Source organism: Phaethon aethereus (genome assembly GCF_964289735.1).
Source record: "Phaethon aethereus genome assembly, chromosome: 20".
Taxonomy (NCBI): domain Eukaryota; kingdom Metazoa; phylum Chordata; class Aves; order Phaethontiformes; family Phaethontidae; genus Phaethon; species Phaethon aethereus.
The window spans coordinates 4,171,530-4,185,983 of NC_138596.1; the positions used below are offsets into that span (position 1 = coordinate 4,171,530).

The following is a 14,454-nucleotide window of genomic DNA, read 5'->3' on the forward strand; positions in this document are numbered from 1 at the left end:
CAGGGAGTGCAGATTTACAAACCCAGGTCCACTGAACACGCTGGTATCAACCTCCTTGACCAAGAGGAGGAAGCGTGGGGTGGAATGCAAGACCTTCATGAATGGCTGATGGGACTCAGGAGCCCTGAGAGCCTCAGCACCCAATGCAAGTCTTCATTTGGGTCTTGTGGTATCCAAAAAGCCCAAGAGAAAGGTGGCGACCAGGCACGGCTGAGACCAAACTCACTCTCCAGGTTCCTCTGCCCTAATAAATCCTTCATCTATTGAGATGACCTCTCTATACTTTTAATTAAACATGTTTCTGTTGTGTTTTGGATGGTTGCAACAGAATGAGCGAGCGGGTGTTTGGGCACTCAGTCGGGCTGTGTTAGGGGGAAAGCGACGGTCCGCGGGGCCTCCTGGAGGAGGCAGACCCAGGGAGCCTGCGCCCGAGGAGCGGGCAGAGCGGCAGGCAGAGCGGCAGGCAGGACACACAGTGAGGATGAAGAACAAGAAGAAACGAAGTATTCCCCAACAGGGTGAAATGACCTCTCCCCCCCGCCTGCAAGAGCAAAGGAGAGAGAAGCAGAAAGGAAGGGCAGACTGCTCCATTTTAGGGCAGAACCATACCTGAGATGCCTCCTGCTAGCGATCCAATTAACAGCAGCTTAATTAGTCTGGAAGACGAGAGGAACAGCCAGGACCGCAGTCAGAGGGGCTCCTGCCACCACCACCTTTCCCACTCAGGATTTTTTGCCCCTATAACCCCGGTGCCAATTAACCCAGCCCCGGCCTCCCGGAGAAGATGCAGGTCCCTCTACAGACCGCTCAGGAACAGCTTGCGAAGCACCACGTTCCCCTGAAGATTTTGCACCTGCTCCAAGATGAAGATAAATTCAGAGCCACTGGTGTAAACACTCTGCAAACAGCCCCTCCAAACGCACCGTGTCTCCTTTGAAATATCATTTCCTTGTGCAGATAATTACTCATTGCTTTGTACGTTTTCCCTTGCCCACCTAAAGGACAAGGGGAGGAAAAAACCCAACAAAACTCCGAGCTCATTTCTTCTTAATATTGGCAGTTGCCTAAATTTAAGGGTAAAAAAAAGGTATGTTCAGAACACATGGATTTACGAGCAACACAAATATCCCGCGCTCTTGGTAATATGATGTTTCTAAATCAGGCTCATAAATACATGCTTGGGAGATTAGTCTATAAAAAAAATAAACTTTAATTACCCAATCTTTATCAGCATGCAGCCCATGGTGTTAGCCATATGTGGGTGTTAAACGCCAAGTGCTTTGCAATCTTCCCCCCCCCGAGATAATAGCATAATACAGAATGTTTCGTGGCTATTCGGATATTAAAATGTATTTCTACCACCCGAGGAAGACGGGGATGAGGAAACCGAGCAGGAGAACAGCGAGTGCCTGAACTGCTTAGCAACGCGCGGCGCAGCCGCCAGCGCCCGGCCGCCGTGCCGCATGCAGAAGCGCCCGGCGTGGGGCGAGCAGCTCCCCCGGCACCCTGGGGAGCAGCCGACCCGCCGCAGCCCATCTCGCGTCCCCGGCATCCCCGCGCCGCTCCCAAGGCACGCCGCTGGCGCGTCAGAGGAGTTGGTCGCTCCTAATGATCCTTCTTTATGTTCCAGCAGAGACTCATTAATATGGTACAACAGCGTTTCCAGGACACCCTCACACACAGAAACATCTCACGGTGTTTTACAAGAGGGGGATCATGTTGAATCAAATCAAACACCAATTAAGATGAGCAGCGGTGTTGGCAGGCGGCCTTTGCCACGAGCACCCCTACACCGGGCAGCAGCACTGCCCATCTCCCCTCCCTGCCCCACGCCTCTGCCCCTCGCCACGGCCCCCCCACCCCTTCGCCATCGGGATGGTCCCTCTTCCTCCAGCACACCAGACACGTGGTGTGGCATGGCGTGGCATGGTGTGGCGTGGCATGGCATGGCATGGCATGGAATGGCATGGCATGGCATGTGACAGAACATCCTCCTTCCAGCAGACACAGCTCCCTGGCACCATGGCCCCCACGAAGTCTTCGTGAATCACTCTGCCCCAGAGCCACTTCCCTCAGAAGGGGATGGATGCCGATGCAATGCACACCCGGGCAGCACCTGAGCAGCGGGGTGAGAACACGTGCGGGCGTTTCATGGCGTGCCCTCTCTACGATGCCTGGCCCCAGCCCCTCCTCGAGCAGGCACCTTCTCCACCTTTGCCTTGGACAAGTCCCGAGTGAAAGCGCCCACACCTACAGCCTAGATCCAGGTCAGGGTGTGGGCACGGGGCCGTCTCCAGCAGGATGGAGCAGCCCTGACCTGGCGGCTTCGCTCGCCCCGTGCCCGGGACGCCTGAGAGACCCCCGGGGAGACCCCCCTCACCTCCGGGAAGGCAGAGAGGGCACACACAAGAAGGGACAGGGGGAAGCGAGGAGGAAAGACGGCTGCATTGTGCAGCAGAAGGGTGTGATCAGACACTTTTAGATTTATAGAGGATTTGATCTTGCTAAGCGCATGCTGAATCAGATTAATATTAACATTTATGCATTGCTCACTAGCAATTAGCTGAGGTGTCCTCCAGTCCGGCATGGGGGGCTGCAGGAAAGGCAGCGCTGGGGCATGGGTTAGGGCGAGGAGGACGCTGAGGGGTGGCAGGGCCAGCGCGGGGAGGCCAGGGCCGGGCTGTCGGACCCCGCTCGCCCCGGCCAGCTCTCCCGCTCCTCCAGCAGCCTGAGCCTTGGCTCTTTACGTGCTCCTGGAGTTTTAATGCCTCGTGTACTGAATAAATGTATTTACGTCCTATTTATACAGTTGCCAGTGGCGCTCCCCCTTTGCTCTGAAACATCGCGCCAGCAGCTCGCGGGGAGACGCCACCAGCAAATTTCAATCATGAGGAGGAGGAGGAGGAAGGGGGGAAGCGGAGGGAAAGGAAAAGCCCTGAAGGCTGGACAAGGAAGAGGCAGCGGAGGGAAGCAGGGAAGTGGAGATGACTGAGGTGGCACAGATTGAGATGCTGGTCTTTGCTGACCCACCAGCCGCATCACCACCAGGGCCACCACCTCCAGCCCTGTCACCACCTCCATACCCCTCACTAGCAGGACCACCACCTCCAGCCCCCTCACCACCATGGTCATCACCTCCAGCCCCACAATCATAGGCAGGGTCACCACAGGCAGGTTCTCCTGCCTGCCTGTCTTAGACATCCCCAGCACAGCAAAGGGGAAGAATTTGTGCAAACCCAATTTGCTCTCCTGGAGCTGTTACATTTTTTGCGTTTCTCTGGGCATGGACAATTAAAATCAATGAAGTCAGTTTTGCTTTCATGTTCTCGGTGCTGAACCAGTTGAGATAAAATCACATTAAAGAAACAGTTAGATATCTAAAGGCAGAGATTGCCTGCACTAGAATTTTCTTTCACGCAAATCGATGCAAACACTTCTCCTGGAATTCAGGCCTGATTTTTTTTTTTGTTTTAAACTCCAAAGAGTCCCAATTTTACAATATACAAACACAAAGGCAAATCTGAGTGGAAGGCTTCATTTCAAGGAGGAGGGAAAGCAATTTTCAACACAGTGTAACGAAAACATTATTCCTACAGGAAAAAAGAGGGGAAAAAAGTAATCATTATCTATGAAATAGCTCGTGGTGAGTCACAGCCCAGGGAGGATTGCAGTTGGCAAGCGAAGGGCTGGTCAGACGGCTGAATTGATTTCGGAGACCGAGAGGGAGCCGTGATGGAGGCCAGGCGGCCGTGGAGGGCTAGGGACCTGGCAGGAGATGCCCCAGCACCCGGCGAGCTGCCCATCGCTGCTGGACCTCCACCACGCTGCCCACCGAGGCCCTGCCTGCTCTCCCATCACCCCTGCCAGGCAGATCCCAGAGTCTGGGATCTGGGAATTGCGCTGGGACCTCCAAAGCCACACATGCAAAGCAAAAAAACCCAACGCCCCAAAAACCCCAAACCATCTTTTCCCTTCCTCCGTTATTTTTGGAATAGAGGCAAAATGGCCCAGCAAGGTGGGACTAAAAATCCCCGCTCTGCAACGGCTCCCCAGGGGTTGGAGCACATCCCCTCTGTGCCTCAGTTTCCCCCGCAGCCAAGGGCCAGCTTCACCAGCACGGCGTGACCTCCACCTCCTCCCACTCCTCCCCCTGCCCCAGCCAGGAGATAAATCCATCGCGTCACGGGCGCGCCGAGCACCGGTGCCGAAACACATCTTCATTTTCCAGCCGGCGCGAACCCTCGCCCTCCTCCCGCCCGCATCCAGCGCCGCGTTTATGTTCAGCTTCCTGGGAAACAAGAGACTCGTTACCATGCGGAGGGCGACAGCAGAGCGATTAGTGAAATTTGTTACCCACATGCTCTGAACAAAATTAAATTAAAAGTGCTGCTTTGCTGTCAAGATAAGGGCCAAGCCGGAGAGATAATTTTTCACTCTCAAACACTCAATTACTCGCTGAGGCTGTATCAGATACAATCAAAAAATAAATAAATAAATAGAAAGACCCACACTGCCTCCAGGAACAGATGTAAAAGCCGTTATCTCTAGCGCAGTCCGGGGAAGTTAAAGAGCCTGCGGCTGCCGCGGCACCACAACCGCTTTAATTGCGGACCCCCCTGCTCCCCAGCTCACGCTTCCCGCAACAGCCCCTCTCCTCGAAAGCTCGGCACCCCTAGCACAGGCAGGGGTGTGTGTGCACCCCCTCACCTACAGCCAGCGGGGATTTACTGGACCAAAGCGGCCTCTGGAGCAAGCCCAGCCCAGCGCCCAGACACAGTCTACCGGGGATGGAGGGGGGCTCTGGGTGGCTCCCGGGTGCTGATGCGGCGCCTGCTTGCTCCGCCAGTGAAACGAGCCGCCACGCAAAAGCGCCGCGTTCGCTTGCTCGCTGGCAAAACAGCATCCCTGACGGAGCTGCCGAGAGCCGAGAAAGGTTGGACATGACCGGCGTCCCTCATCGGCACCGCCGCGCCGGGCCACGGCAGGGCTCCAGGCAGGGGCTGCGCCAGCCTCTGCCGGGAGGTACAGGCGGGACTTGTACCGTGAAGTATCTCATCCCCAGGGATCTGGGGGCGTCCAGGGCGCATGGGACACCGGTTATGCCCTCTGGGGTGCTCTTCCCTGGCCTCAGAGAGAGCGGCACGGCTCCACGTGCCATCACCCAGCTGGGGACGCACCAGACACCAGCACTGACCCGTCCGTCTGTCCCCGCAGCACAGGCTGACCGCACGGGGAGGGGATGGGCAGCAGCTGAGAGGGCACAGGGCTGCCAGTGCCGGCAGGGTGGGAGGAGGCTCCCCGAGCACAGACAGACGGCACGAGGCACAGACAGACCCATTACCCCCTCTTGCTACTGTGAGCGACCCAAGTCAACACGTTTGCTTCATGGCCTTTTGCATCCCATTCGACCCCCGGTGCTGCCTCCCCGGTGTGGCGGCTGCTGGCGTGGGGAGCCGAACCCGGCGCAGAGCCCGGGGGACGGCTCCCCGAGGACCACGGCAGAGGTGGGGCGACGTGCTGCCCGCAGCGTTCGCTCAGCCTCGGCGGGGCCGGGGGGACCGGCAGAGCACGGAGAACGGTACCCAAATTTCATTCTGCATTTCGTTTAGCTCCCCACGAAATAATAAGTGTCTGCTGCCTCCGGAGACAGCAGAGGATCAAAGCAAAGCTTCCTCATATGTAACAGACTCCGAATACCTAATAGTCCCTTCTAAAAGGCCTTGTTTTAAACACCAAATACAGAGGCAGATCAAAGCTCAGCTTCTCGTTCTCTAACAGCCCTCAGAAGACTTCGCCAGCCAGCAAGGCATACGCATGCGCGCGCACACGCGCAGCTGACACCGATCCAAGGTACCTAATTGGACTCTGCTAATTTGTCTAAACCGTCACCACGTGCTTTGGAAACAGCCGGGTGCCTTCCTCATGGAGACCTCAGCCCCAGAGCCTCCCAAAACCAGGTCCTCCCTTCCCCGGGGTGCTGGGGAGCTCTCCTGGGATGGCAGCGGGTTGCTGGTCTGGGAATCACAGAATCACAGAATCACAGAATCACTAGGTTGGAAAGGACTTTTAAGATCATGAAGTCCAACCATTAATCCAGCACCACCATGTCCCCTAAACCATGTCCTGAAGCGCCACATCCACACGTTTTTTGAACACTTCCAGGGATGGCGACTCCACCACCTCCCTGGGCAGCCTGTTCCAATGCCTGACCACCCTCTCAGTGAAGAAATTTTTCCTAATATCCAATCTAAACCTCCCCTGTTGCAACTTGAGGCCGTTTCCTCTCGTCCTATCACTAGTTACTTGGGAGAAGAGACCAACACCCTCGACGCCACAACCCCCTTTCAGGTAGTTGTAGAGAGCGATAAGGTCTCCCCTCAGCCTCCTCTTCTCCAGACTAAACAACCCCAGTTCCCTCAGCCGCTCCTCATAAGAGTTGTGCTCCAGACCCCTCACCAGCTTCGTTGCCCTTCTCTGGACACGCTCCAGCACCTCAACATCCTTCTTGTAGTGAGGGGCCCAACACTGAACACAGGATTCAAGGTGCGGCCTCACCAGTGCCCAGTACAGGGGCACGATCACTTCCCTACTCCTGCTGGCCACACTATTCCTGATACAGGCCAGGATGCTGTTGGCCTTCTTGGCCACCTGGGCACACTGCTGGCTCATGTTCAGCCGGCTGTCGACCAGCACCCCCAGGTCCCTTTCCGCCGGGCTGCTCTCCAGCCACTCCTCCCCAAGCCTGTAGCGTTGCATGGGAAGGTACCACCTAGATGAAAGCTATGCGTGAAAACAGGGTGCGATACCTCCTCCCCCCTCTTTTAGCTGGCTGCAGCAGAGGCGATGCCAAGAGGGGCGAAGCGACCCCAGACCCGAGCGCAGAGGAGCGGGCTCGGGGTGGCCCAGTGCGGGCGGAGGCAGATGCCAGGGCCTGCCTGAAGAGAGCCCCTCCAGCGCGACGCCAGCTGGGGCACCGCGCCTCTGGGCACCCTCCAGCACGTCCCAGCACCGACAGCACCCCTTTGCGCTTGCACCCAGCGCCGCGTCGCATCAGCGCTTCCGGCAGCCCGCTGTACCTGGCCTTCCTGCTTGACAAGAGGAGCGGGATCAGCCCAGGCCCCGGCCCTGGCCCCGGCGGCCGCCAGCAGCCGTGGGGGCCCCCGGCAGGTCCCGGGGGCCCAGACAAGGGCCGGGCTGCAGGAGGGGGCAGAGGCTCTCCACGTCTCCGAGACGGAGAGGGTCGAGATGCTCAGCCCCTCGCAGGGTCTCTGCACAACACCGACGCCCTCCGTGCCTCAGTTTCCCCTAACACAGGCAGCTGCACGGCACCCACCCCGCAGACCCGACGCGACACCGACTTACTCCTCATTTACCCCTTAGCAACCTCCTCCTAGAAGGGGCTTTAAAAGAGCAGGAACGTTTCAGTGTTACAGAGCAGCTGCTCCGGGGCCCGAGGGAGCAGGCGGAGGTGGGGGAGGCTCGCTCACGCCTCTCCCCTCCCCAGCAGCAAGCCGGGGGCCTCGCCAGCCTCACCGAGTCCCCGAGGAGCCGTGCAGCGCGGCCATCCCGCCGCTGCCGGGAGCCTGGCACGGCCTTGGAGTTGCCATGCCGCTTCTTTTCTCCCCGCTCTTCCCTCCGAACAGCCGTCGGGCAGGCACTGCAACGTCACGCCCGGCGCTGGACCTGTTCTGCCGGGCAGGAGGTGGTAGCACCACGCCAGAGCTACTAGTATTTTCCTCTCAAACTCAGGCTAAACACGTCCCACGCTGCTCAGGAGAAGAGAGGAACTGAGTAAGTGTCAAAGCTTGGTATCACCCGCGACGGGCAGCTGGGGATGTGGGTTTCGCATCTCTACAACACTGGCAGGTTTTCTCTCACCGAGACTTCAGCACGGGTGAAAGGCGTGATGACTGACAGCTCGGAGACGGGAGCCCTCCGCGTGCCGCAGCCGGCAGGCGAGGAGGTTCCCACGCCTCCCGATTCTCCCGGGGGAGCCGGGAAGGGGAGAGCCAGCCCCCCCAGCAAGCAGAGCCCTGGTGTGCACAAACCTGTTGCAAACAGGTTGCAAGAAAATCTAATTTCTGGAAAACCTCGTGGAGTCAGTAACGAGGGTCAGCAGGAGGAAGCAAACCAGTCACCCCCGGCCCCCGCGGACAGTCCCTCCAGCCTCCCAGCACGGAGCTCTGCATGGCCCGACAGCCTCTCCCAGGACTTGTTTCACCTGGAAAAGCAGGACATTACGTCCAAATTCCAGCTCCCTTGGGACTGCATGCCAGCCCGGCTGTCAGCGCTGCCACCCAGAGCGGAGGTGACACGGATCCACCAAAAAGAAGCAGAGGACGGAGAGCTGGCGCGGGCACAGGGCTGTGATGGAGAAAAGGGATGCCTCGCTGGCGGCGGGCACGAACACAGCACTTCTTGGCATGAGCCAGTGCTCCACAGCCCCCATGACCAGCGTTGCCGCTCCCAGCTCAAATCCCAGAGATGGGACCGAGCCCAACAGCAGACAAGGACCAAGGCCCCGTGGGAAGGTCTCTTCTGCATTACTTCTTACACTCTCCCCTCCTCTAACTTCTCTGGGGACTTTCCAAAGACGGGGGAACGTAAGCGCAAGGGGCTTAGAAGACCTAGAAGCCGGGAAGATGCATGGCGCGGTGTGCGGGGACCAAAGAAGGTGATGCCTCAGCCGTCCCTGCCTCTGTGCCCGGACTGATCGGATTTACTTCTCGGTGTGTTCCAGCATTGAAACCCAGATACCAATGTGTCTGCTGCTCCCAAGATAACCAGAACAAGCTCTCCCACGCTCGATATTTACCTGTGGGAATGTCCCTCCAAGATACCTTGCCAAGGCACTAAGAAACCTGCAGTCTTTCTTCTACAAGAGACAAAGCCCACGACCACTTAACCAGCCGGCTTCAACAAAGCTCAAAGTAAAAGCGAACCTACGCGCCACCGAAGTGGAAACTTCCCATCGCGTCGGCTGGGATCAATGTCTTGACAGTATCAGTAATTAGGCTCAATCCTGCAAAACCTAATCCAAAGAGAGAAACCCTGAGGAATCTCTCTCCTTGGACCTGATAACTACCTCATGGCACCTGCAATGACACGCAACCACGGCGAAATCGATACGGGAACATCATTGTAAGAATTAACCGTATCTGACGATGCATCCTTCTCTATTAGAGTTATGATCTCATCCAATTATGGATCTTTGCTGAACTTATAATTACAAGTTTGGTACTGTGACTTCCCACTAAGCTATTGCCTACCTTCCACAAGGGAGAGAAGAGTCAATGAAAGGATAATGGAAAATTCCTTTCAAGGACGCAGCGATGGCAAAATTTAGCTAGACAGGAGGGAAAATACAATGAGGACTTTATGCAAGACAATTCCCTCGGTTAGCCGCCCCCGAACACGCACAAACCAGGTTCTCGCAGCATCACTCAAACGCTAACATAGATCTAACAGCCAGCTCTGTGCAAGCGCGCGAGGCAGCTCTTCTCTTGAATTCCCTTCAAACCCAGCCATCAAAGCTGCCCAGGTGAACAACAGCTTATTCAAAGAAAAATAAAGGGATTTTCCCCATTTATCTATTCTTTTGTATTTGCCCTACAAGGAAGCTTAAACAAACAACCCAAAGCCAACATATATGTCAATAAGAATATCTTTGTACCCAGCCTAACAGCGTGAGCCTGTTTCGAGAGACTGATGGAGCACTTGACCCCACAGGGAATGGCATCAAGGCAGTGGGAAAGCAAAGATTTATCTGCTTTTCATTAAAACACCATTTTCCACACCTCGCTCACACACCATCTCCCCCTTCCACTGCGGTAGGTGAAAAAAACCCAAACTTCAGCAACTTCTCCGAAGTACCCAAGGACTGTCACCCAGCCCAGTATTTCAGAATAACTCATTGAAAAAATCACTTCAGCACTTGGGAAGTCTTCCCCCTGCACCAGCGACTTTTTGGGACCATTTATTTTGCTCCTGTTTGCAACACAACCGATTTCTTCCTTCTCTTCCAAAGCAAACATCGCAAATCATTTTCCCCTTAATGCAGCTATGTTCGTACTGCAACAGGTAACTTCAGCTCACGAATTCTCTCCCTGCTTTTCATCAAAAGCTCGTTTTAAACTCGGTGAGAATTTCTTGTGGTTCTAAAACACATGGAAAAGAAAAAAATTGAACGCCCTGCCTTTCGGCAGGAACAAACGCAATATGCCCCTGTGCATGCATGTGTTTATTCCTGTGTGCAGTCATCAAGCTGATCATAGGTGTTGAGGTAATTTCACATTCAAATAAACACACTGCGAGCGTTTATCGGAATGCCTAATCGTCGAAACAAATGGGGCCGTGCTTGCTGCGATGGGCGCAGGCTTCTATCTGCCGTGCTGCGCTCTGCCGATGCCCAGCTTAATACAGAAAACAAACGGAGGGAGCAGACCCACTGTGCAATTTTTAAATTGCTTCCCAACATAGTTATTCCCTGACAGTGATTTATCAAATGCAGCAGCAAGGCTCGCCCTGTCGTCCACCAAAGAGCTTGATCCGAGGGTCCCGAACAAAAACGATCCAGCGTGATGGGACCGGAGGAAATCTGGAGACTAATTTCAAACTGCAGATGATATTTCAGTTTCTCAGCTCCTCTAACTCAGAAAAAAGCCTGAAGGGATTCTGGTCTACAAATCCCTGCCCCAGCCCTCATTTTGAATTTGTTCCTTTTAATTGCCTTTGTGCCAAGAGGAAAGCTGGGAAATTTGTGTCCGACGGATGACTTGCATGGGAAATAAAGGACAGAAAACAAGAGTTTGGAGCAAGGAATTGCTAAGGTGACCAGCCCCAACGGCTGCGCTGGCACCAGGACGATGATGGACACAGTCACCATGTGCCAGGGCACATGTAATCTAACTGATACTAGAAACCATCAAAGAAATTTCTCATGGTTCTAAAACACATGGAAAAGAAAAGAAAAAACTGAATGCCCTGCCTTTCGGCAGGAACAAACCTCAGCACCATCACCGGGAAATGCTGTTTATGGCTCCTGCACGGTGCTGCACCACACAAACAGCACATCTTAGGATGTCCTTACCGCTCCAGACCGGTATGGCGATCCTTACCTAGACTCCTGCTGTATCAGACAGCATCACCCAGGGCAACAGTCAAGGTGCTCAACCATTTTTTACTCTTACACCCACATGCATCACCGGTGCCGGTGTCATTTCGTACCTTTGCTTCGTCGCCGGCTCCGATACTGCTCGGTGTAGAAGGTTAGCTGGGTTTCATCGTCCGCCTCCGAGCCGGAGTTGCCTTTGGCACGTCCAAACCCGATCCCACCTGCAAGCAACAGAGAGGCAAAAATCAGCCCCGCCAGCCCAGACGCACAGCAGCAGCAGGGAGCTGGGAGCTCCTCGGCAGAGCTGCTGGGTTTGGCCAGCATCCACCCAGGCACTCCCCAGAAGCAACCGGGGACTTTTACCACTCATGTTTTTGCTGGTTCCTTATTGCCCTCCTCAAGAATCAAGACCCCATGGTGCCAATTGCAATGTAAATGTAAGAAGGTGCTTTCTAGCCCAGGAACGTGCGTTACAACTGCATTGCAATGTATTTACAAAGAAAACCTCTGAATGGAGAAGCTGCTCTCCCCAAGGACCGCCGCACGGTGAAGTACAGTAAAGCTTCAAAGCAAACCCAGCTGAAACAAGAAGCATGGGGGGATACAGCACTTGGGGGGCACTCAGGACCCCGCTACATGGCGAGGGTCCTGTTCCCCTCCCTCTTTGCCCCATCTGCTCCACCAGCTCGTCGTGACGGCCGGCGGCACGCATCCCTGCGGCGGCCGGCACCGACAGCCGCGGCAAGGGGCAGGGCTGGCTCGTGGTTTACCCGGCATCTCCCTCCCGGAGCCGGGGTGGGATGCTGGACCCACCATGGAGTGACAGATGCTTAGAAAGCGACACAGACTCTAGCTGGTGGAAGTCCTTCAATCCTTGCAGAGTTTAAAGCAAAGAGGCCTCCGGGGGTTGACACTGGCCCTTTAAACTGCTATTAAAATATTTTACTGTTTTTAAAAAATCCTTTATTCTAGGCAGAAGCACAATTTCCCCACTTCTTGGCACGAGAACAGAAAACAAGCGGTGCCTTCTGCCCTCTGAAATCCTTAATCACTGCGGTGAGAGGTGGCTGCAGGAGCCGGAGGGACACCAGGGGCTCGGCTCGTGGCTCCTGCCCCATCCGTGCCCCGACCTGGCCGTGCAGTGCCCTCGGGGGGTCCCAACAAGGGGGTAGGAAGAGGCTCCACCAGCTCCTTTCCTCCCGAAAGCAGCAGGAGGGGTCAGTGCTTGCACACGGGGTCTGGGGGTTTACAGACTCGCACCCAAAACCGTAACCCACCGTAGACCCTCTTCAGACCCCCATATCACAACGAACATCCAATGTCACGATACATCCGCACCCAGAAACTGAGGTTCTGAAGGGCACAACCTAGTGGGTAAAACCAGTAAGGCTTAATTTAATTAACCTGGGCTTGTAACGTGGGCCCTTGGGCGACCAGCCAGGGCTGCGCCTCTGCCACACGTCCCCTTCTCCCGGCGAGCAGGGGCTGCCCCGGGCCCCTCTGCGGCCGCTGGTGCTCGGGGCTGGGAGGCAGACATCAGCTATGGGAAGGTTTTCCCCCCGGGAGACGGCAGAGCCGGCTCCTCTGCCCGGGAGAGGGACCTGGACGCTGCCCGTGCCGGCAGGGCACGACGCGTCCCTCTGCCACCCTCCCGTGAGCCAGACCCCGTCCCTTTTGTGCAGGCAGACGGCCGGGGGCAGACAGAGGCAGTGACATCCGGTGCTCGCTCCACTCTCGCACCCTGCTGAGGGGACCGGGCAGCTGGTGCAGGCAGCCGGTGCAGGCAGCAGTCAGCCGGTGCAGGCAGCGGGCAGCCGGTGCAGGCAGCAGCTGCTCCACCAGCCCCCGACCCAGCCCCCTCCGGCCACTCCGCGTTTGTTTGCCGGCTGCGTCGCCGTGATGGATGGCGCTGACATGTTAAATTACTCAGGCTGGATGTCTTCGGAGAGCTGGTGACAGCGATATTGCATTTTCTGATTACCCAGCACCGTGCAGGATGTATAAATACAGGAGTCGGGAGACCCGGCGCAGGTCCCCAGCCCGCAGCGGAAACGTCTCCTCTGACCCAACACGCGGTGGCAGAGGTCAGCCTGGAAACACGAGCCCGGGGCAGAGAAACGGCCACAAGGGATGCGCTTTTACCCCTTCATGCTATCGAGGATGCTGGAACGCACCTGGGTAGTGGTTTTGGGGGTCCCGGAGCCCAGTCAAGGCAGCCTGTAGGATGCAGGAGCGCTGAGCCTCAACTGATCCTGCCATGAACCTGATTTCATGTTTAACTGGCCGCAAAAATCTTGCCGAAGCATCCCTGTGAGATGCTCACGCTTGGGGCAAAACCTCCCGCGCCAGCTCCAGCGGCAGGATGCTTGCCGGGGCACGGGGCCGAGGATGCTCACTGCACAGAGCACCCACGTGCAGCTGCTGACAGGGAGGAACAGAGCACCCAGTTAAAGCCCGAGCAGCCCTGCCTGGTCAGCACTCCTTTTCTCTTTAAAAAGAGGGAGAAAAACACCAAGTAACAGAAAAAAAGACCCTAATCACCACGCCTGATTACAAAGCAGAATAAGATGCTTAAAAGAGAGAGGACAGGGAAACGCCGGCTTCGCGGCTCTGGGTACCCGTAAGGCACCGGCAGCTCTCTGCAGCGGCTCCCCCCGAGGAGCTACACCCACTTTACAACCAGTTTACTCCTGCTACTTAGATTTGAGAAAAACCAAAGCTCCCCCTCCTCGCCCGTGCCCCCGCCTCCTGCCCCTGGTCCCCAGGCGGTGGGGCAGGAGGCGGGGGCGCGGGCGAGGAGGGGGAGCTGGAGGAAGATGCTCTGGCTTCTAATCCTGTTTGCAGATTTACAAGCTCGTCAATCCGTTCAAATAGATCGCAGCTCAGCCACGCGCCAGGGCAGGGCGCTCGTTTTGAGCGCAACATTAATTTAGCGGGGAGCAAGGCGGGGTGCCAAGGCAAACAACTCTCGTTATGGTGTAATTAAAGATGGTAGCGTTAATGCCAAATGGGGACTAAGGAAATAAAATTCAGGAATTAGTGGCTCTGTCGTCCCCAAAGACTTTTTGTTAGCTAAAGCCATGAGTATTTTTTTTAAAGGTGCGTTTTTGTCATTAAAAAGAAGGGAAAAAAGCAAACCTGACATTTTAAATCCCTTCCCCAAAGCCAGGAGGTTACAGAGCGTCTTAGGGAAACAACTGTGGAAAGCAAATTGAATCAAAACTGGGTGAAAATAAAAAATAAGTTACAGGAACTATTTGGATAACTCCGGCCTGAGGCCAGGTTGAGCCATACTTAATCCCTCCAAGCTGGATGTTAGGATAGAAGTGGGAGCTCATCTT

General features: G+C 55.8%; 1 protein-coding gene across 5 annotated transcripts in view; it reads right to left on the reverse strand.

Moving 5' to 3' along the window:
• ASTN2 (astrotactin 2) overlaps positions 1-14,454 on the reverse strand; it is a 358,363-nt gene that overhangs the window by 228,563 nt on the left and 115,346 nt on the right. For 4 of the 5 annotated variants that reach the window (XM_082009184.1, XM_082009183.1, XM_082009182.1 and 1 more), the window contains one exon: positions 11,227-11,334. In XM_082009184.1, the coding sequence (XP_081865310.1) occupies positions 11,227-11,334 (108 nt within the window). Of the gene's footprint in view, positions 1-11,226; positions 11,449-14,454 lie in introns of all 5 variants that reach the window. The other variant, XM_082009180.1, reaches the window with a different exon arrangement.